The 24,788-nt window shown below is 43.4% G+C and overlaps 1 protein-coding gene across 3 annotated transcripts in view; it reads right to left on the reverse strand.

Moving 5' to 3' along the window:
* MYO19 (myosin XIX) overlaps nt 1–24,788 on the reverse strand; it is a 411,745-nt gene that overhangs the window by 33,679 nt on the left and 353,278 nt on the right. For all 3 annotated transcript variants that reach the window (XM_069756629.1, XM_069756628.1, XM_069756627.1), the window contains 2 exons: nt 20,680–20,787; nt 16,705–16,775 (listed from right to left, as the gene is read on the reverse strand). In XM_069756629.1, coding sequence (XP_069612730.1) covers nt 16,705–16,775; nt 20,680–20,787 — 179 coding nt within the window. The remainder of the gene's footprint in view (nt 1–16,704; nt 16,776–20,679; nt 20,788–24,788) is intronic.

Genomic DNA, 24,788 nt, shown 5'->3' on the forward strand with positions numbered 1-24,788 from the left:
TATCTTATGGCGGTGGCAGAGCAGGGTCACAGGAGGCAAGGTGGGATGATGCTGGGATGAGGAGGTGCTGGGATGAGAAGGTGCTGGGATGAGAAGGTGCTGGGATGAGAAGGTGCTGGGATGAGAAGGTGCTGGGATCAGGAGGTGCTGGGATCAGGAGGTGCTGGGATCAGGAGGTGCTGGGATCAGGAGGTGCTGGGATGAGAAGGTGCTGGGATGAGAAGGTGCTGGGATGAGAAGGTGCTGGGATGAGAAGGTGCTGGGATCAGGAGGTGCTGGGATCAGGAGGTGCTGGGATCAGGAGGTGCTGGGATCAGGAGGTGCTGGGATGAGAAGGTGCTGGGATCAGAAGGTGCTGGGATCAGGAGGTGCTGGGATCAGGAGGTGCAGTGAGAGGTATGGCGTGAGAGGGGTCCCTGGCGTACCATGCAGGCTTACCTAGGTGGCAGAGGTGCGGTGGCAGAGGTCCGGTGGCAGAGGTGCGGTGGCGGGGGTGTGGCAGCAGAGGAGGCGCAGGAAGCGGGGTCCCTTTCCCCGGTATGGTGATGCAGCAGGCCCGGTATGCAGCAGAGCCGGGTGAATCCTCTTGTTATCGGTGGGCGCGGCCATCTTCCTGAGGCCGCGCGTGTGCAGATGAAGCGCTCTGCTCCCGGGGCTTCAGGAAAATGGCCGCGGGAGGCCGCGCGTGCGCAGATGGAGATCGCGGCAGCCATTTTCCTGAAGCCCCGGGAAGCAGAGCGCTCCATCTGCGCACGCGCGGCCTCCGGAAAATGGCCGCCACCACCGATAACAAGAGGATTCACCCGGCTCTGCTGCATACCGGGCCTGCTGCATCACCATACCGGGGAAAGGGACCCCGCTTACTGCGCCTCCTCTGCCGCCACACCCCCGCAACCGCACCTCTGCCACCGAACCTCTGCCACCGCACCTCTGCCACCTAGGTAAGCCTGCATTGCGACTATTAGACGCACCCCCCATTTTCCCCCCTTTTTTTGGGGGGAAAAAGTGCGTCTTTTAGTCCGAAAAATACGGTATTTAATTCTGGTATGTGTAATGATTTTTAGGGTTGATGTCAGCTGCGTAATGTCAGCTGCTATGAATCCCTTGTGTAAATAATGGAGAGGTGTCTATCAGACACCCCCAGTACTAGCCCAGACCTGGCGAGAACCAGCGACTCTGAAGAGCGGTGACGGTAGTAACAGTACCGCTCTTCACAGTCGCCGAGCTCAGCGCAAGACCCGGAATATCTCAAGAGCGGTGACATTACTCATGTCACCGCTTTTCAGAGTCACCGTCTTGTGCTGCGCAGCGGAACCAAAAGTGGCTGTAGGCAAAGTTTCTGGAGCATCAGAATGAGGTTCCATTGCCTTTGGTCGTCTCATCCCTTCATTATCTACGAGATCCAGTTACCGTATATACTCGAGTATAAGCCGACCCGAGTATAAGCCGACCCCCCTAATTTTGCCACAAAAAACTGGGAAAACTTATTGACTCGAGTATAAGCCTAGGGTGGAAATGCAGCATTTACCGGTGAATTTCAAAAATAAAAATAGATCATTCTTGCCCCATAGCTGTGCCATATAGTGCTCTGCATGTTCATTATTGCCCCATAGCTGTGCCATATAGTGCTCTGCACCGTTCATTATTGGAAGCAACAAACCACAAAAGAAAACGCGCGTTTCGGAGATGTCCTTCCTCAGGGGGCGTGACATCTCCGAAACGCGCGTTGGGGTGGGTTTGGAGCGGACACTGTCCCCACGTCAGCAACTGGTAAGAGATATATAAGAGATATATAATGATTCTCTGCATCTATTGTCTTTATATTGGTATTTCTTTTGCCGCCATCTGTTGGTATAGGCTCCTGTGCATTTTATGTGGTACGCTCCGAGATCTTTCAGATGGAGCCATTAACTATTTAGGAGTTCTGTTATTTTCTATATGTCAGCAGTATTAATTAGGCAGTACTCTTTGCTTTTGTTATTTATTGTATCTCTTCCAGTGCGCTGATTTGTGGGTGTTCTGTGGTCTTGCTCCATGCGTTTTGTACATGACATCTGCTGCTATTTTTTACCCACTGCTTTTGCATTCCTTGTTTTAATATGCATATATTCAATAAAGATTTTGTCTATTTTGGACATTTTGTGCACCTTTTCTTTTGTGGTTTGTTGCTTCTGCTAGTGTAGGTGTGTCCTGTGACATTCCGTATACAGGCGCTAGTTACCCCTCACGTATATTTGGTTGATACATCATGTGTAGAGGGGATGCTAGATTGTGCCTGTTTTGTATTCCCTGTCTTTACCGTTCATTATTGCCCCATAGCTGTGCCATATAGTGCTCTGCACCGTTCATATTTCCCCATAGCTCTGGCTCTGCCATATAGTGCTCTGCACCGTTCATATTTCCCCATAGCTCTGCCATATAGTGCTTTGCACCGTTCATATTTCCCCATAGCTCTGCCATATAGTGCTCTGCACCGTTCATATTGCCCCATAGTTGTGCCATATAGTGGTCTGCACAGTTCATATTTCCCCATAGCTCTGCCATATAGTGCTCTGCACCGTTCATATTTCCCCATAGCTCTGCCATATAGTGCTCTGCACCGTTCATATTGCCCCATAGCTCTGCCATATAGTGCTCTGCACCGTTCATATTTCCCCATAGCTCTGCCACATAGTGCTCTGCACCGTTCATATTTCCCCATAGATGCTCCACATAAATCTGTGCCATTGCTGCTGCTGCAATAAAAAAAAAAATGCCATGCTCACCTCTCTTGCTTGCAGCTCCCGGCGTCTCGTCCCGGCGTCTCTCCGCTCTGACTGATCAGGCAGAGGGCGCCGTGCACACTATATGCGTCATCGCGCCCTCTGACCTGCACAGTCAGTGCAGATAGACGCCGGGAAGATGGAGCGGCGCCCGGCGGCTGGAACCTGGACAGTTAAATATGCGATACTTACCTGGTCCCGGCTTCAGGCTCCTTCTCCCGGACAGCTGTCTCCGTTACCGCTGATTAGAGAAATGAATATGTGGTTCCACCCCTATGGGAGGTGGAGCCGCTTATTCATTTCTCTAATGAGCGGTCCCACGTGACCGCTGAACAGGGGAAGAGCCCAAAAATTTGGGCTGAAAATCTCGGCTTATACTCGAGTATATAGTTACATATAGTTATAGTTATTAAGGTCGAAGGAAGACTATAAGTCCATCTAGTTCAACCCATAGCCTAAACTAACATGCCCTAACATGTTGATCCAGAGGAAGGCAAAAAAAACCCATGTGGCAAAGAGTAAGCTCCACATTGGGGAAAAAATTTTTTTCCCGACTCCACATACGGCAATCAGACTAGTTCCCTGGATCAACGCCCTATCAAGGAATCTAGTGTATATACCCTGTAACATTATACTTTTCCAGAAAGGTATCCAGTCCCCTCTTAAATTTAAGTAATAAATCACTCATTACAACATCATACGGCAGAGAGTTCCATAGTCTCACTGCTCTTACAGTAAAGAATCCACGTCTGTTATTATGCTTAAACCTTTTTTCCTCCAAACGCAGAGGATGACCCCTTGTCCCTGTTTCAGGTCTATGATTAAAAAGATCATCAGAAAGGTCTTTGTACTGTCCCCTCATATATTTATACATTAAAATAAGATCACCCCTTAGTCTTCGTTTTTCCAAACTAAATAGCCCCAAGTGTAATAACCTATCTTGGTATTGCAGACCCCCCAGTCCTCTAATAACCTTGGTCGCTCTTCTCTGCACCCGCTCTGGCTTTCTTATACACCGGAGACCAGAACTGTGCACAGTATTCTAAGTGTGGTCGAACTAGTGACTTGTATAGAGGTAAAATTATGTTCTCCTCATGAGCATCTATACCTCTTTTAATGCATCCCATTATTTTATTTGCCTTTGTAGCAGCTGCCTGACACTGGCCACTGAATATGAGTTTGTCATCCACCCATACACCCAGGTCTTTTTCATTGACGGTTTTGCCCAGAGTTTTAGAATTAAGCACATAATTATACATCTTATTACTTCTACCCAAGTGCATGACCTTACATTTATCCCCATTAAAGCTCATTTGCCATTTATCAGCCCAAGCTTCTAGTTTACATAAATCATCCTGTAATATAAAATTGTCCTCCTCTGTATTAATTACCCTGCAGAGTTTAGTGTCATCTGCAAATATTGAAATTCTACTCTGAATGCCCCCTACAAGGTCATTAATAAATATGTTAAAAAGAAGAGGGCCCAATACTGACCCATGTGGTACCCCACTGCTAACCGCGACCCAGTCCGAGTGTGCTCCATTAATAACCACCCTTTGTTTCCTATCCCTGAGCCAGCTCTCAACCCACTTACACATATTTTCCCCTATCCCCATTATTCTCATTTTATGTATCAACCTTTTGGGTGGCACTGTATCAAAAGCTTTTGAAAAGTCCATATACACTACATCCACTGGGTTCCCTTGGTCCAATCCGGAACTTACCTCTTCATAGAAACTGATCAAATTAGTCTGACATGAACGGTCCCTAGTAAACCCGTGCTGATACTGGGTCATGAGGTTATTCCTCTTCAGATACTCCAGTATAGCATCCCTTAGAATTCCCTCCAGGATTTTACCCACAGTAGAGCTTACTGGCCGATAATTTCCGAGTTCAGTTTTTGTTCCCTTTTTGAATATTGGCACCACATTTGCTATACGCCAGTCCTGTGGTACAGACCCTGTTATTATGGAGTCTCTAAAGATTAAAAATAATGGTCTATCAATAACTGCACTTAATTCCTGCAGTACTCGAGGGTGTATCCCATCCGGGCCCGGGGATTTGTCAATTTTAGTGATTTTTAGACGCCGCCGCACTTCCTGCTGGGTTAAGCCGGTGACATTTAATTGGGAATTTTTATCACTAGACATTTTGTCTGCCATGGGATTTTCTTGTGTAAATACTGATGAAAAAAAGTCATTTAGCATATTGGCTTTTTCCTCATCCTCATCCACCATTTCACCCAGACTATTTTTAAGGGGGCCAACACTATCATTTTTTAGTTTCTTACTATTTATGTAGTTAAAGAATATTTTAGGATTATTTTTACTCTCTCTGGCAATGAGTCTCTCTGTCTCAATCTTTGCTGCCTTGATTTGCTTTTTACAGGATATATTTAATTTTTTGTATTTATTTAATGCCTCCTCACTACCTACTTCCTTTAATTCTCTAAATGCTTTCTTTTTATCACTTATTGCGCTCCTTACAGCTCTATTTAGCCATATTGGTTTCCTCCTAATTCTAGTATGTTTATTCCCATATGGTATATACTCTGCACAGGTCCTATCCAGGATGCTAATAAATGTCTCCCATTTTCTTTGTGTATTTTTGTGTCTCAGGATATCGTCCCAGTTTATTGCACCAAGATCATCTCTCATCCGTTGGAAATTTGCCCTCTTATGGTATGTAGGTAAAGTAGCGGCTTTTCTTGGCACTGCAACTAAAAGCAATAAATAGGACTAAGCTGTAATGCTGGATACAGCTGTAATTATGTTATATAGTCGTGTTACACTCCCCTCACTTCTTGTAACCTACAAGTGTACAAAGATATTATACAGTCACTATGTGACAAGTGGGCCTGTGTAACTTCAAATACCAGGGCTGAATTTTAGTCCCAGTCCGGCCCTGCTTGGACTTAATGAGTGTCAAACAGTACTCTTCATCAATCTGGCTCCAACTTTCTCTGATTGCTGTTGCCAGATCATCTCTGCAGGTTGGAGCCTTGTCGTGGACCATTTTCTTCAACTTCCATCAAAGATTTTCAATTGGATTGAGATCCGGACTATTTGCAGGCCATGACATTAACCTTATGCGTCTTTTTTCAAAGAATGTTTTCACAGTTTTTGCTCTATGGTAGGATGCATTATCATCTGAAAAATTATTTAATCATCCCCAAACATCCTTTCAATTGATGGGATAAGAAAAGTGTCCAAAATATCAACATAAACTTGTGCATTTATTGAAGATGTAATGACAGCCATCTCCCCAGTGCCTTTACCTGACATGCAGCCCCATATCATCAATGACTGTGGGAATTTGCATGTTCTCTTCAGGCAGTCATCTGTATAAATCTAGAACAAGAAAAGTAACAACGCACTCACCGGTGTTGAGTAGTGTTGAGCATTCCGATACCGCAAGTATCGGGTATCGGCCGATACTTGCGGTATCGGAATTCCGATACCGAGATCCGATACTTTTGTGATATCGGGTATCGGATCAATAGGGATGTGTAAAATAAAGAATTAAAATAAAAAATATTGATATGCTCACCTCTCCGGCGGCCCCTGGACATCATGCTGCTAACCGGGAGGCTTCGTTGTTTAAAATGCGCGCCTTTAGGACCTGGGAATGACGTCCCGGGTTCTGATTGGTCGCGTGCCGCCCATGTGACCGGCACGCGACCAATCAGAAGCCGTGACGTCATTCGCAGGTCCTCAATTCCTAGTATTAGGAGTTTAGTGAATGAGAATGACGTCGCGGCTTCTGATTGGTCGTGTGCCGCCCATGTGACCGGCACGCGACCAATCAGAAGCCGCGACGTCATTCTCATTCACAAAAACTCCTAATTCTAGGAATTGAGGACCTGCGAATGACGTCACGGCTTCTGATTAATCGCATGTCGGTCACATGGGCGGCACGCGACCAATCAGAACCCGGGACGTCATTCCCAGGTCCTAAAGGCGCGCATTTTAAACAAAGAAGCCTCCCGGTTAGCAGCGTGATGTCCAGGGGCCGCCGGAGAGGTGAGCATATCAATATTTTTTATTTTAATTCTTTATTTTACACATCCCTATGGATCCCAGGGCCTGAAGGAGAGTTTCCTCTCCTTCAGACCCTGGGAACCATGAGAATACCTTCCGATACTTGATGTCCCATTGACTTGTATTGGTATCGGATATCGGTATCGGCGATATCCGATATTTTTCGGGTATCGGTCGATACTATCCCATACCGATACTTTCAAGTATCGGACGGTATCGCTCAACACTAGTGTTGAGCAAAAAGCGATTTATTCACATGAAATCATGCGGTGCAGGGAGGGTGGTGAAACACATACGGATGACAGCTGTTTCGTGCTGCAAGCACTTCAACAGATCTGTTGAAGTGCTTGCAGCACGAAACAGCTGTCATCCGTATGTGTTTCACCACCCTCCCTGCACCGCATGATTTCATGTGAATAAATCGCTTTTTGCTCAACACCGGTGAGTGCGCTGTTACTTTTCTCGTTCTGGATACTCTTATACAAATTGTTTTTTTCATGAAGCAGCACTCAGGTGGAGTTTTTTCTATTGTGACTAAAGGCTTATACGGTGTGGCATTCAATACCCCTGAAGCAGAAAGGGTCTAACGTATAACGGCTGTGCGATTGCAATATTTCTGGACTGTGGACTTATCTGTATAAATCTCATTGGAACGGCACCAAACAAAAGTTCCAGCATCATTACCTTGCTCAATGCAGATTCGCGATTCTTCACTGAATGACTTTCATCCAGTCATCCACAGTCCACGATTGCTTTTCCTTAGCCCATTGTAACCTTGTCTCCAAGGTGTGATCACTCCTTTTTAAGGCCCCTTCACATTTAGCGACGCTGCAGCGATACCGACAACGATCCGGATCGCTGCAGCGTCGCTGTTTGGTCGCTGGAGAGCTGTCACACAGACCGCTCTCCAGCGACCAACGATGCCGGTAACCAGGGTAAACATCGGGTAACTAAGCGCAGGGCCGCGCTTAGTAACCCGATGTTTACCCTGGTTACCATGCTAAAAGTAAAAAACAACAAACACTAGATACTTACCTACAGCCGTCTGTCCTCCAGCGCTGTGCTCTGTGTCTCTGCTCTCCTCCTGTACTGTCTGGGAGCCGGAAAGCAGAGTGGTGACGTCACCGCTCTGCTTTCCGGCTCACAGCCAGTACAGGAGGAGAGCAGAGCGCAGGCGCTGGAGGACAGACAGCGGTAGGTAAGTATCTAGTGTTTGTTTTTTTTTACTTTTAGCATGGTAACCAGGGTAAACATCGGGTTACTAAGCGCGGCCCTGCACTTAGTTACCCGATGTTTACCCTGGTTACCAGTGAAGACATCGCTGGATCGGTGTCACACACGCCGATCCAGCGATGTCTCCAGGGAGTCCAGCGACGAAATAAAGTTCTGGACTTTATTCAGCGACCAACGATCTCCCAGCAGGGGCCTGATCGTTGGTCGCTGTCACACAGAACGATTTCATTAACGATATCGTTGCTACGTCACAAATAGCAACGATATCGTTAACAATATCGTTATGTGTGAAGGTACCTTTAGATGCAGACTAACGAGCAGATCTAATTTGATGCAGGTGTTAGTGTTGGGAATGAAAATTTACAGGGTGATTCCATAATTTTTTCCCTCATAATTAAGTGACTCCATAATTTTTCCCCTATGCTTGGTTAAAAAAAGTAACCATTACTGACCACCACATTTTTTGTTCTGTGTGCACACGATGCAGATTTGGTGCAGAAAAATCTGCTGCAGTTCTGCACTAAATCTGCATCTCCTGGCAGAATCCGCAGGTGCATTTTTGATGCGTTTTTTGTGCACAAATCTGCACAAAAAACGCATCAAAAACGCATCTGCAGATTTCTATTATGGAGGGGTGCAGAAACGCTGCAGAACTGCACAAAAGAAGTGACATGCACTTCTTTGAAATCTGCAGCGTTTCTGCGCAGATTTTTCTGCACCATGTGCACAGCGTTTTTTTTTTCACATTGATTTACAGTTAGGTCCATATATATTTGGACAGAGACAACATTTTTCTAATTTTGGTTATAGACATTACCACAATAAATTTTAAACAAAACATTTCAGATGCAGTTAAAGTTCAGACTCAGCTTTTATTTGAGGGTATCCACATTAAAAATGGATGAAGGGTTTAGGAGTTTTAGCTCCTTAAAATGTGCCACCCTGTTTTTAAAGGGACCAAAAGTAATTGGACAGATTCAATAATTTTAAATAAAATGTTCATTTCTAGTACTTGGTTGAAAATCCTTTGTTGGCAATGACTGCCTGAAGTCTTGAACTCATGGACATCACCAGACGCTGTGTTTCCTCCTTTTTGATGCCCTGCCAGGCCTTCACTGCGGTGGTTTTCAGTTGCTGTTTGTTTGTGGGCCTTTCTGTCTGAAGCTTAGTCTTTAACAAGTGAAATGCATGCTCAATTAGGGTTGAGATCAGGTGACTGACTTGGCCATTCAAGAATATTCCACTTCTTTGCTTTAATAAACTCCTGGGTTGCTTTGGCTTTATGTTTTGGGTCAAAGTCCATCTGTAGTATGAAACAACGACCAATCAGTTGGGCTGCATTTGGCTGGATCTGAGCACTCAGTATGGCTCTGAAGACCTCAGAATTCATTCGGCTGTTTCTGTCCTGTGTCACATCATCAATAAACACTAGTGACCCAGTGCCACTGACAGCCATGCATCCCCAAGCCATCACACTGCCTCCGCCGTGTTTTACAGATTATGTGGAATGCTTTGGATCATGAGCTGTACCACGCCTTCGCCATACTTTTCTCTTTCCATCATTCTGGTAGAGGTTGATCTTGCTTTCATCTGTCCAAAGAATGTTCTTCCAGAACTGTGCTGGCTTTTTTTGATGTTTTTTAGCAAAGTCCAGTCTAGCCTTTTTATTCTTGATGCTTATGAGTTGCTTGCACCGTGCAGTGAACCCTCTGTATTTACTTTTATGCAGTCTTCTCTTTATGGTAGATTTGGATATTGATACGCCTACCTCCTGGAGAGTGTTGTTCACTTGGTTGGCTGTTGTGAAGGGGTTTCTCTTCACCATGGAGATTATTCTGCGATCATCCACCACTGTTGTCTTCCGTGGGCGCCCAGGTCTTTTTGCATTGATGAGTTCACCAGTGCTTTCTTTCCTTCTCAGGATGTACCAAACTGTAGATTTTGCCACTCCTAATATTGTAGCAAATTCTCGGATGTTTTTTTTTTCTGTTTTCGCAGCTTAAGGATGGCTTGTTTCACCTGCATGGAGAGCTCCTTTGGCCGCATGTTTACTTCACAGCAAAACCTTCCAAATGCAAGCACCACTCCAGGCCTTTGATCTGCTTAATTGAGAATGACATAACAAAGGGATTGCACACACCTGTCCATGAAATAGCCTTGGAGTCAATTGTCCAATTACTTTTGGTCCCTTTAAAAACAGGGTGGCACATGTTAAGGAGCTGAAACTCCCAAACCTTTCGTCCAGTTTTAATGTGGATACCCTCAAATGAAAGCTGAAAGTCTGAACTTCAACTGCATCTGAATTGTTTTTGTTTAAAATTCATTGTCGTAATGTCTATAACCAAAATTAGAAAAATGTTGTCTATGTCCAAATATATATGGATTTAACTGTACATTGTACTGTAATCACAGTGCAGTTCTGCAGCGTTTCTGCTGCAGAAAAATCTGCTGCAGTTCTGCACTAAATCTGCATCGTGTGCACATACCCTTAGTGTTTCTTAAAGCCAGAAAGTTGCCATTTGAAATGACTGTAGTTTTGTGCCATGTCTGTGATCTGCCTTTTTTTCTACAAAATTAAACAACTGAATGAACATCCTCCAAGGCCGGTGATTACATAATTTTTGCCAGGGGTTGTATACAGCTCAGAATTGAAATAACTGGTAGATCTGCAACAGAAAACAGTGATTATATCAAGAATACAGAAATCAGCCCAGTATGTGATAAATTGCTGGAATTGGGATCTCTACTGCTACATCATGCTGCTTTTCCATTGGGTAGCATTTACCTGATGACACATTCTCTTTAATAAAGGACCTAATTTGGACCATGATGACGGAGTCCATTTTGGCTTTAATGACCAAGCCCCACTATTCAAATCTGACCAGTATCACTTCATGTGGAAATAACTCTGGAACGCTTCAACGTATCTCAGTGATTCGGAAATTGTTTTTTGTGACAGTGGAAATAATGAGGGTAGTTTTTGGCACAACCAACCGGATAAAAATTGTCCTATGAATAAGGGAGTCTTATTACGCCAGAAACGTGTTCAGGTTTTTAACTTTTATGGACTTATAACTTGATTCAATAAACTTACAGTTTTTATCCAGCTGGTTGTGCTGAAACTACCCTCATTCCTATGTCAGCTGCAATCACTAGCAGGTACGGCACCCACTGGTTTCTAATTACAGCAATGGATCCATCTATAATACCAGTGTGAACAGCTCCAAGCTCCACTCTCCCCAACCTCCTTCTGTTTGTTGTGACCATGGTCAATTTAGGTTCATATATTTTGCGCTTTTTAATTTGAAAATATCTGAAATTTGATGATTCTTTTTTTAAATAGCAATTTTCAGACATTTCATGTTTATTCCCTTAGACAAGATAGTAACCCGTAAAAAAGGTTAATAATTAAGATTTCCTATAGATCTACTTTTCTTCTCCCTCATTCTTCAAAGGTCTTTATCTTGTTAGAGGAGTTCAAACTTGGTAACAATTTTTCATTTTTTTTTCAAGGAAACTTACAAATCCTATTTTTAAGACACTATTTAGGTCTTATTTGAGGGGCCTATATAATAGAAAATCCCTAAAAGTGATACCATTTTAACCCCTTAGCGACCGCCGATACGCCTTTTAACGGCGGCCGCTAAGGGTACTTAAACCACAGCGCCGTTAATTAACGGCGCTGTGGAAAAAGTCAATAGCGCCCCCCAGAGGCCGATTTTCTCCGGGGTCTCGGCTGCCGAGGGTAGCCGAGACCCCAGAGAACATGATTCGGGGTTTTTTTAACCCACCCCGCATTTGCGATCGCCGGTAATTAACCGTTTACCGGCGATCGCAAAAAAAAAAAAAAAAAAAAAAAAAAGCGATCTCTTTTTAATTTCTCTGTCCTCCGATGTGATCGCACATCAGAGGACAGAGAAAAGGGGTCCCAGGTGGCCCCCCAATACTCACCTAGCTCCCCCGATGCTCCTCATGTCTCCCGGTGGGCGCCGCCATCTTCAAAATGGCGGGCGCATGTGCAGTGCGCCCGCCGGCCGGCACCGGGAGAATCTTTGGGGTCTCGGCTGCCGGGGGTAGCCGAGACCCCAAAGAGCATGATCGGGGTCGATATTACCGACCCCTGTTTTGCGATCGCCGGTAATTAACTGTTTACCGGCGACCGCAAAAAAAAAAAAAAAAGTGAAGTGTAATTCTCTGTCCTCTGATGTGATCGCACATCAGAGGACAGAGAAATAGGGGGATTCGGGGACCCTAGCATACTCACCTAGGTCCCTGGATCCTCTTGCTGCTCCTCCTGGCCGCCGGCAGAAGAACATGGCGGACGCATGCCCAGTGCGCCCGCCATCTGTCTCCATCTGCCGGCCGGCAGGAGAACAGCAGTTGGGGCTAAAATTAGGGGTAGGGGTAGGGTTAGGGGTAGGGTTAGGGTTGGGGCTAAATTTAGGGTTAGGGTTGGGGCTAAATTTAGGGTTAGGGTTGGGGCTAAATTTAGGGTTAGGCTTCTTTCACACTTACGTCGGTACGGGGCCGTCGCAATGCGTCGGCCCGACATACCGACGCACGTTGTGAAAATTGTGCACAACGTGGGCAGCAGCTGTAGTTTTTCAACGCATCCGCTGCCCAATCTATGTCCTGGGGAGGAGGGGGCGGAGTTACGGCCACGCATGTGCGGTCAGAAATGGCGGATGCGACGTACAAAAAAAGTTTCATTGAACGTTTTTTTGTGCCGACGCTCCGCCAAAACACAACTGATCCAGTGCACGACGGACGCGACGTGTGGCCATCCGTCACGATCCGTCGGCAATACAAGTCTATGGGCAAAAAACGCATCCTGTGGGCACATTTGCAGGATCCGTTTCTTGTCCAAAATGACGGATTGCGACGGAATGCCAATCGACGCAAGTGTGAAAGTAGCCTTAGGGCTAGGGTTAGGGTTGGGGCTAAAGTTAGGGCTAGGGTTGGGGCTAACGTTAGGGTTAGAGCTGGGATTAGGGTTAGGGTTTGGATTAGGGTTGGTATTAGGGTTAGGGTTGGCATTAGGGTTACGCTTGGGATTAGGGTTAGGTTTGGGATTAGGGTTAAGGTTAGGGTTGTGATTAGGGGTGTATTGGGATTAGGGTTAGGTTTGAGGTTAGGGTTGAGATTAGGATTAGGGGTGTGTTGGATTTAGGGTTTTGATTAGGGTTATGGTTAGGGTTGACATTAGGGTTGTTTTGGGGTAAGGGTTGTGATTATGGTTAGGGTTAGTGATTAGGATTATGGATCAGGATGGGATTAGGGTTAGGGGTGTGTTGGGGTTAGGGTTGGAGCTAGAATTGGGGGGTTTCCACTGTTTAGGTACATCAGGGGGTCTCCAAACACGACAGCCAATTTTGCGCTCAAAAAGTCAAATGGTGCTCCCTCCCTTCTGAGCTCTGCCGTGCGCCCAAACAGTGGGTTACCTCCACATATGGGGCATCAGCGTACTCGGGATAAATTGGACAACAACTTCTGGGGTCCAATTTCTCTTGTTACCCTTGTGAAAATAAAAACTTGGGGGCTACAAAATCTTTTTTGTGAAAAAAAAAATATTTTTTATTTTCACGACTCTGCATTCTAAACTTCTGTGAAGCACTTGGGCATTCAAAGTTCTCACCACACATCTAGATAAGTTCCTTGGGGGGTCTAGTTTCCAAAATGGGGTCACTTGTGGGGGGTTACTACAGTTTAGGTATATCAGGGGCTCTGCAATCGCAACATAATGCCCACAGACCATTCTATCAAAGTCTGCATTCCAAAAAGGCGCTCCTTCCCTTCCGAGCTCTGCCGTGCGCCCAAACAGTGGTTTACCCCCACATATGGCGCATCAGCGTACTCGGGATAAATTGGACAACAACTATTGCAGTCCAATTTCTCCTGTTACCCTTGTGAAAATAAAAACTTGGGGGCTACAATATCTTTTTTGTGGAAAAAAAAATATTTTTTATTTTCACGACTCTGCATTCTAAACTTCTGTGAAGCACTTGAGCATTCAAAGTTCTCACCACACATCTAGATAAGTTCCTTGGGGGGTCTAGTTTCCAAAATGGGGTCACTTGTGGGGGGTTACTACAGTTTAGGTACATCAGGGGCTCTGCAATCGCAACATAATGCCCACAGACCATTCTATCAAAGTCTGCATTCCAAAAAGGCGCTCCATCCCTTCCGAGCTCTGCCGTGCGCCCAAACAGTGGTTTACCCCCACATATGGCGCATCAGCGTACTCGGGATAAATTGGACAACAACTATTGCAGTCCAATTTCTCCTGTTACCCTTGTGAAAATAAAAACTTGGGGGCTACAATATCTTTTTTGTGGAAAAAAAAAATATTTTTTATTTTCACGACTCTGCATTCTAAACTTCTGTGAAGCACTTGGGCATTCAAAGTTCTCACCACACATCTAGATAAGTTCCTTGGGGGGGTCTAGTTTCCAAAATGGGGTCACTTGTGGAGGGTTTCTACTGGTTAGGTACATCAGGGGCTCTGCAAACGCAACATAATACCCGCAGTCCATTCTATCAAAGTCTGCATTCCAAAACGGCGCTCCTTCCTTCCGAGCTCTGCCGTGCGCCCAAACAGTGGTTTACCCCCACATATGGGGTACCAGCATACTCAGGACAAATTGGACAACAACTTTTGGGGTCCAATTTCTCTTGTTACCCTTGTGAAAATAAAAACTTGGGGGCTAAAAAATCTTTTTTGTGGAAAAAAAAAATATTTTTTATTTTCACGGCTCTGCATTATAAACTTCTGTGAAGCACTTGGGCATTCAAGGTTCTCACCACACATCTAGATAAGTTCCATGGGGGGTCTAGTTTCCAAAATGGGGTCACTTGTGGGGGGTTTCCACTGTTTAGGCACATCAGGGGCTCTCCAAACGCGACATGGCGTCCAATCTCAATTCCAGCCAATTCTACATTGAAAAAGTAAAACGGCACTCCTTCTGTTCCAAGCTCTGCGGTGCGCCCTAACAGTGGTTTACCCCCACATATTGGGTATCAGCGTACTCAGGAGAAATCGCACAACAACTTTTGTGGTCTAATTTCTCCTGTTACCCTTGTGAAAATAAAAATTTGTGGGCAAAAAGATCATTTTTGTAGAAAAAATGCCATTTTTTTTTCACGTCTCTACGTTATAAACTTCTGTGAAGCACATGGGGGTTCAAAGTGCTCGCCACACATCTAGATAAGTTCCTTAAGGGGTCTAGTTTCTAAAATGGTGTCACTTGTGGGGGGTTTCCACTGTTTAGGCACATCAGGGGCTCTCCAAACGCGACATGACGTCCAATCTCAATTCCAGCCAATTCTACATTGAAAAAGTAAAACGGCGCTCCTTCACTTCCAAGCTCTGCGGTGCGCCCAAACAGTGGTTTACCCTCACATATGGGGTATCGACGTATTCAGGAGAAATCGCACAACAATTTTTGTGGTCTAATTTCTCCTGTTACCCTTGTGAAAATAAGAATTTGTGGGCGAAAAGATCATTTTTGTGTAAACAAAAGCGATTTTTTATTTTCACGGCTCTACGTTATAAACTTCTGTGAAGCACTTGGGGGTTCAAAGTGCTCACCACACATCTAGATAAGTTCCTTAAGGGGTCTAGTTTCCAAAATGGTGTCACTTGTGGGGAGTTTCCACTGTTTAGGCACATCAGGGGCTCTCTAAACGTGACATGGCGTCCGATCTCAATTCCAGCCAATTCTGCATTGAAAAAGTCAAACGGCGCTCCTTCACTTCTAAGTTCTGCGGTGCGCCCTAACAGTTGTTTACCCCCACATATGGGGTATTGGCGTATTCAGGAGAAATTGCATAACAAAATTTATGGTTACATTTCTGTTTTTACACTTGTGAAAATAAAAAAAATGGTTCTGAATTAAGATGTTTGCAAAAAAAAGTTAAATGTTCATTTTTTCCTTCCACATTGTTTCAGTTTCTGTGAAGCACGTAAAGGGTTAATAAACTTCTTGAATGTGGTTTTGAGAACCTTGAGGGGTGTAGTTTTTAGAATGGTGTAACACTTCATTATTTTCTATCATATAGACCCCTCAAAATGACTTCAAATGTGATGTGGTCCCTAAAAAAAAATGGTGTTGTAAAAATGAGAAATTGCTGGTCAACTTTTAACCCTTATAACTCCCTAACAAAAAAAAAATTTGTTTCCAAAATTGTGCTGATGTAAAGTAGACATGTGGGAAATGTTATTTATTAACTATTTTTCGTGACATATCTCTCTGATTTAAGGGCATAAAAATACAAAGTTTGAAAATTGCAAAATTTTAAAAATTTTCGCCATATTTCCGTTTTTTTCATAAATAATCGCAAGTAATATCGAAGAAATGTTACCACTAACATGAAGTACAATATGTCACGAAAAAACAATCTCAGAATCAGCGGGATCCGTTGAAGCGTTCCAGAGTTATAACCTCATAAAGTGACAGTGGTCAGAATTGCAAAAATTGGCCTGGTCATTAAGTACCAAATTGGCTCTGTCACTAAGGGGTTAAAACCAGCAGCCCCAAATTATTCAAAACTGATGTCAAGAAGTTTGGATTAATTTCTGAGAAGAACCTGAAGTATTAACATAGTGGAATGGATGAAATAAAAAATATCATTTTTTTAGGGCCACAATCATTGAGCAAAGATAGCATTACCTGATTGGGAAGCCGGCTGCGCTTATATGAATGGATTCTACAATGCCACATGCTTCTAGTTGACTGAGTACCTAAAACATATAATTACACAGTGTGTTAGGAACAATACAATTATGAACTTATTTTAGAAAATATCTGTCACCACTTACCTTACAATCAATATTAGATCACATTCTGTTCTCTTACAGGAATTCAGCAGAAATGATGCTTAGGAACTATTTATCCCATGGAATCTATGTAAGGGGCTTTTACCAATTACCATTTATTTCATGTTGTAGAAGGATAGAACAGTGGTGGTCGCCACAAAAAAATCCCAACGATGCTGCAGTTTTGAAAATAAGTAGGTGTCCAAGTCTATATCAGCAGTCATGGTAGTTTGTCACAGCGATGATGCTTTTCAAGGTATTAAACCGCTTAATTCAATCCAAATAGACATTGGTATAACTAATCCCAACTCACACATATTTTCAGTACAGGTCAAATTTGTTTGCAGATTTCAATTAAAATCTACAAATAAATGTGATGTTTTAATTAATTTTGCGGTTGCTGGATTTTCTACTTTCTTTCCCATGTCCATTGTAGATTCAGACTGAAGGACGCAAAACCATGAAGGGACACATATGGAAACAAGGAGCAAAAAAAAGTGTTAAATAATCCAAAATGTTCTCTGTTACTCTGATGACAGCTTTACCCACACTTGGCATTCTCTTAGTGTCATCAGGTAGTCACCTGGCATGGCTTTCCAACAGTCTTGAAGGAGTTCCTAGAGATGCTGAGCACTTGTTGGCTACTTTGCCTTTACTCTGCGGCCCAACTTATCCCAAACAGTGTCAATTGGGTGGAGGAGGAAAGATTATGGAGGTCGTGTTATCCAACATAGCACTCCATCCCTCCTCACTTTCTTGGTCATAGCCAAAACAGCAAACACTTTCTAAAGGCAGTTGATTCCACAAATGAACTCTTGACAAGGCTTACCTGTACATTGGAAGTAATACTAGTGAAGCTGCTTCAGAGAATGCCAACTAAAGCAGTCCGAATAAAATTTGGATGTACTTTCAGGAATTTAAGGTTTAACACATATTCTGGTTTGTTTCACACATGCTTTTTTTACTCCTTTTTATGTGTGTGTGATTTTGCGGTCTTCAATCTGAATCAACAATATGCAAATTCCAATAAGAACAAGCAAAACCATTGCTTGAACAGGTGTGTTCAAACCTGTGGCCTATATACCCCAATCAAATGGCTAAAAACATGGGCAGGGTCAAAGGCTAAACATCAATGAATATTCAAAAGGATATAAAAAATTTAAAGTAAACACAGTAGAATAAAACACAAACAAAGCAAAAACGTCCGGAGTGACATTGGAAAATGCCCTGGATGAAGACATGCAGAAACACAGAACACAGACTAAGGCAACCTTGGCACACACAGTAAATGCGTTTTCTCCAGCAGTGCTCAAGTGTGCTGAGTGTTAGTGGAAAAAAATTACTTTAAGTAGAAGACTTCATCCACTATAAGTTTGAGCTCAAAACTCATATCTCAGTTCTCCATCTGGCCAAACAAGCCTACTTCACCACTTTCATCACATCACTATCAGACAATCAAAACAACTCTTCGAAACCTTACACTCCCTTCTGAGTCCTATCCCTGTTACCAACCTCAGCGCTTAAAATCTGGCCACTTCCAAAAAAGAAATCAACCATATTCATCAAGACATTTTTGTCCAATCCCCTCAGAGCTTGGAGTCCCATCCCTCCTGCTCCTCAAGTTTTCTTTCCATCTTTAAACCCCTCATGATAGAGGTTACCTGGCTCCTAACTTAATCTCTCCCTACAACCTGTACCCGTGACCCTATTCCCTCAAGACCTCCAGTCTCTTTTCCCAGTTGTCACTAGTCACCTTAATGAAATATTTAACCTCTATCTTTTAGAATCTTTCCCTCCTCATTTGCAGTCATAACCCCTCTATTAAAAAAAAAAAAAAAACAGACAAGAACTGTCCTGCTAACGACAGATGGGTCTCTAATGTCTTCTTCAATCTCCTCACTCTACTCCACTGTATAGGCCTCAAAGAAACTGCTGTCTCTTGGTTCTCATCATACTTTTCAAACCGCTCCTTCGCTGTCATTTGCCGGCTCTTCTTCCACTACTCATCCCCTTAAGTCACATTCACATCTTCAGTATTTGGTCAGTATTTTACCTCACTATTTGTAAACCAAACCCAGGAGTGTGAAAAATGCAGAAGTGCACTATTATACCTTTTCTCTGATTGTTCCACTCCTTACTCCACCCCTATTTACAAATACTGATGGAAAATACTTACCAAATACTGAACGTGGGAACATTGCCTTAGTGTCGGAGTTCAATAGGTTCAATTCAAGGCCCCCTCTATTTTTCTCCCTATAAACTGCCTCTATTGGACAAACCAATAGAAGATTTGGGTTTTCAGTACCATCTATGTGCTGATGACATCCAATTAATCACATCTTCTCCGGATATTAACCCACCTAATACAAAATACCAGGGATTGTCTGTCTGTGGTCTCTGAATCTTTTCTCATGGTGCGCCTGTTTTCTGGAATGCACTACCCCGGACAATCCGATTAACACCTAGCCCCCACATTTTTAAGCATGCTTTAAAAACACATCTTTTTTAGACAGACATATCACCTCACTTCACTAATGTAACTCTTCCCTGTTCTCCCTTCTAGTTTTTCTTCTGAATCTAGTCCCTCTTCATCTGTCTCCACATACTCTATGCACCAGAACTTGGTATGGTAACTGTACTCAGACAGATGACAGGCTCATGGAGCTTTAGATCATCTTCTGTTTTTATCTTTTACAGTATGCAACTCGTTTCCATTGAGTTTGGCCTCAAGACCAAGGCCAGAGAGCGCAGCAGTAACATTCCAGGAGAGAGCAAAATAATAGAGGAAAACACGGCACTCAATAGGAAAAATTGTTGTTGGTGCTCAAGTAGGGTCTCCAACCCATCAAGCAATGTTAGGAAAAAACTTGGCACTCAGTGTACGAAAAAATTGTTTATGCTTCCTTTTATTAATGCATCCAGACCAAAAATAAACGTTTTCGGTCCAACAATGGACCTTCATCAGACAAATCTTTGATATGGAACTGGATGTGGAAGCAATCCAGGTAAGGTGAGGAACATACAAAGCTGTATGAAAGCCTGCTGCGACGGGTAAGTATGCTGAAGAATGGAACACCAATCACAGGAGGAAAACGATAAGCGCTTTCATACAGCTTTGTATGTTCCTCACCTTATCTGGATTGCTTCCACATCCAGTTCCATATCAAAGATTTATCTGATGAAGGTCCATTGTTGGACCGAAAATGTTTATTTTGGGTCTGGATGCATTAATAAAAGAAAGCATAAACAATTTTTCATACACTGAGTGCCAAGTTCTTTCCTAATATTCCAGGAGAGAGGTTAGCTCCTAGCATACCAGCCACTTCTCTCCAGCCCACTAATTTCTACACAGCAGTTAGCTGCTCAGCTTCCTCTCCATCTCTACTCTCCTTCTCATATTCCGAAGAGATGCAATTATAAATCACCATCCTGGCAGCTTTCAAGGCAGGTCTGTTAATCTTGGTTCTCTGTTCTCACTGATCAGAGCTGTGAGCTTGTTCAAATGTCCTGTCATTTTTATGTGTAAATACAGAGATAACAGCTCACACACTCCCAAATAAACCACTGATAGCTGAATGTGTTACAGCAGAACTTGTGCAGAACTCTATACAGTAATTTTAATAATGCATATCTACATGAGCTCTCACTCAAAGAGGAATGCTAAAAACCAGGAATGAAAATGTAAGGACACTGTAGACTTGTCTGCTGCTCAAGATACAACTTGAGAATACCCCTTTAAAGTAATCAAATCAGATAATCTACTGTATGTTGCTCAAAACAAAAACAGCAAGAAAAGCTACCGCAAGGTGTGTTTTTGACAAAGATTTACCTCTTCATTCCTGAACACCATCGCCTTGCAGTCCATATTTGGTTTAATACATCGGATATAGTGTGGTGTAGTTTCATGCAAAATATTCATCAAATTCTCTAACGAACCCTTAAAGAAATAAATTATATCACTTAAATGAAGTTTAAACATATTCAACCCCTTAGTGACGGAGCCAAATTTTTAAAATCTGACCAGTGTCACTTTATGTGGTAATAACTCTGCAACGCTTCAACAAATCCCAGTGATTTTGAGACTGTTTTTTCGTGACACATTATACTTTATGATAATTGTAAATTTAGGTCAATATGTTTTGTTTATTTATACAAAATATCAAAAATTTGAGAAAAATTTTAAAAAATTTGCAATTTTCAAACTTTGAATGATTATCCCTTTAATCCAGATGGCCATACCACAGCAAACCATTAATAAATAATATTTCCCACATGTCTGCTTTACATCAGCATCATTTGTAAAATGTTATTTTATTTTGTTAGCATTTGAGGAGGATTAAAAATGTAGCAGCAATTTTTCATTTTTTCAAGGAAATTTACAAAATTTATTTTTTAGGGACTTATCCATGTTTGAAGTGACTTTAGGGGTCTCATATTGGGAAACCCCCAAACGTGATACCATTTTAAAAACAGCACCCCCAGACATATTGAAACTGCTGTCAGGTAGTTTATTAACTCTTCAGGTGCTTTATAGGAATTAATGCAAAGTGGCATGATAGGAATGAAAATGTGCATTTTTACCACCTAAATGTCTCTAACTTCTGAACAGATTACTACAGCAATCAGACTCCAAGACCGCTTTTTTGTCATGAATTGCCATGGCAAACATCCGGACCACAAAATCAAGATCTGAGGGCACCAATTTGGTTAAATAGGAAGCCCCCACACTCTGTTAACCATTTATAATGATACAGCAGCATCTAAGGGGTTAAACAGAGTTGGACGGTGCATACACTGATCGTGGCTGATGCAGCAAGTTGTCAGCTATAGTGCACAGCCGACAGCTGCTGGATTGTCACCTGTATGGGGAGGCTATTCTCTTATATGTAAGGTCAGTTCAAAGGCGTATTGGCTGTCATTAAGGGGGAAATATTTCCTTAGTACAATGTTTAATTATGTTTCCATGTTAAAAATAAATTATGTTTTTATGTTTAACATTTTTGGTAAAATATTGCAAAATCCCTAAAATATTAGAATGGTCACTGAACAATCACAAAATACTGTCACTCTTAAACACCTGTTCTCTAGAGATTATGTTTTAGCTTGTGTTGGGTTTACTGGGAGCTGGGGAAAATCACACTGGATCATACTACTGACCTCAGATGATGATCGCTTAGCACCTCCTCACCTTCCCTGCACTGTGACATGTCACAGAGTAAGGGTATGTTCACACGTTCAGGATTTCCATCCTTTTTTTTTCAGGACAGTTTTTTTAAAAAACTGCAGCTCTTGGCAGAAAACGCAGGTCCTTATTTTGTCCTTTTTTGATGCGTTTTTTGATGCGTTTTTTGATCCTTTTTTATGCAGTTTTCTATGCAGAGACTGTGTGTTTCCTAGGAAGCTTTTTAGGGCTAAAATGGCTGAAAATACCCTAACCCTACCCCTAACCCTACCCCTAACCCTACCCCTACCCCTACCCCTAACCCTACCCCTACCCCTATTCTAACCTTAGTGAAAAAAAAAAAAAAAATTCTTAATTTTTTTATTGTCCCTACCAATGGGGGTGACAAAGTGGGGGGGTGTCATTTACTATTTTTTTATTTTGATCACTGAGATAGGTTATATCTCAGTGATCAAAATGCACTTTGGAGCGACTCTGCCGGCCGGCAGATTCGGCGGGCGCACTGCGCATGCGCCCGCCATTTTGCAAGATGGCGGCGCCCAGGGAGAAGACGGCCGGACGGACACCGGGACGCCGGGTAAGTATAAGGGGGGGAGATTAGGGCACGGGGGGGGGGCATCGGAGCACTGGGGGGGGCATCGGAGCACGGGGGTGGGGGCATCGGAGCACGGGGGGGCGGGATCGGAGCACGGGGGGGCAGCCACACTCCGCCCACGCACTTCCGCCCGCTCCCCCGCACTTCCTGCTGCAGCGGTTCTGCACATCAAATCGCAGTAAAACCCGCAGATATATTTTTGATCTGCGGGTTTTATTGCGATTTTGACCTCACAATGGAGGTCTATGGGTGCAGAACCGCTGCGGTTCAGGAAAAAGAAGTGACATGCTCCTTCTTTTTTGCCGCAGCTATTCTGCGCGGCTTTTTAAACGAAATTACGGACCATGTGCACAGCAGTGACTGTTTTCCATAGGGTTACATTGTTATGTACCCTGCATGGAAAACTGCTGCGGAACCGCAGCGGCAATACCGCTGCGGTTCCGCAGTAAAAAACGCACTGTGTGAACATGGCCTAAGTCAATTAGTCCTTTTTTTTCAGGTGCTGTAGGTGCTGATACTTGGCATTAGTTCAGTACTTGCAAGAAGGTTGGGGGTGTTTATTAAGCTGGTAAATATGACCAGTGTCTTGAAGTGTTATCTAAGAAAGCATGCAGAAAACCATGTGTAGATGAAGGAACGGGAGTGATGGATTTGTGTTGGTATGGATATTTTATTAAGATACATTATTGTTGGTTTAGGTTGATTACATGTACCTGCCACTTGATTTGTTACTTAGGGTATGTGCACACGATGCAGATTCCATTGCGGATATTTCCATGCGGATTCTGCAAAATCCGCAGGTAAAACGCCCTGCGTTTTACCTGTGGATTCACAGATGATTTAGTGCAGTTTTTGTGTGGATTTCACCTGCGTTTTTACACCTGCGGATTCCTATTATGGAGCAGGTGTAAAATGCTGCGGAATCCGCACAAAGAATGGACATGTTGCAGAAAATAAACTGCAGCATGTGCACAGCGGATTTGGTTTCCCATAGCTTTACATGCTACTGTAAAACGCATGGAAAACAGATGCAGATCCACAGCGTCAAATCCGCAACGTGCGCACATACCCTTAAAGAGAAACTGGAGTACTGAATATTTAGATCAGGGGTGATTATTTCTTTAGCAGCTAGGATTTATCATATATACTGTGCCATGAAAATGTATTTCAACCCAGTGAACTTTTCCACACCAGGGTGATGTGCAGTGCTAGTTTTCCATCAAACATAGCATTTTGTATTTAGTCTAAAAAGTACTACTTTAGTCTCATGTGATGAGACTACTTTCATCTACATTCCAGATGTGTCCCCTATATGGCATGTGGACGAAGATGCTCTAGTCAGATGAGACCGAAGTAAAACTTTCTGGGCTAAATGCAAAACGTTTTGTGTGGCAGAAAACTTACAATGCCCATCACCTTGAAAACACCATCCCACCCGTCAAACCCAGTGGCAGCAGCATCATGCTGTGGAAATATTTTTCTTCAGTAGCGACAGGAAAGCTTGTCACAGTTGAAGGGAGAATGAATGGGATTAACAGTGCAACCCTGGAGAAAAACCTTCTAGAAGCTGCAAAAGACTTTAGACTGGGGCTTAGGTTGACCTTCCAGCAGGACAAAGGCCCTATTCATACTGCCAGAGCTACAAATGAATGGAGCTCTGGCCTGCACAACAAACCTCTAAAATTGAAGGATGCTGGGCAGTCAGTGGAGAACATGGAGACTCTGGTTCTCATATTCCTATATTAAACTGTATTTGCGTATTTCAGACATGAATATAGTTGTACACTTTGGCGCCAGGACAGGAGCAGAGCTGACGTGCAGCAGCGTGATGAGGTCATCACACTGTAACTTCATCACACTGCTGCTGTCACCACAGCGCAGAAGTGGCAAGCAGGCAGCTGTAGATTGTAAGAGCTGCAGCTGATGATGAAATATCCTATTGTAGGAAGAAGAGGGTTGGTGTTACTATGAGGGCACCTTAAAGGGCAACGAGGGGGGAAGCATATTGTGAAGGAGGCACAATATGCAAAAAGGTTGGGTATGTGGGAGACATTATGAAGTGGGGTAGGTTGTGTGTGGGACATTACGGAGGGGGCAGGTTGTGTGGAGGACATTTTGGAGGGGGCAGGTTGTGTGGAGGACATTTTGGAGGGAGCAGGTT

The sequence above is a fragment of the Ranitomeya imitator genome, chromosome 3, assembly GCF_032444005.1.
Source record: "Ranitomeya imitator isolate aRanImi1 chromosome 3, aRanImi1.pri, whole genome shotgun sequence".
Lineage (NCBI taxonomy): Eukaryota > Metazoa > Chordata > Amphibia > Anura > Dendrobatidae > Ranitomeya > Ranitomeya imitator.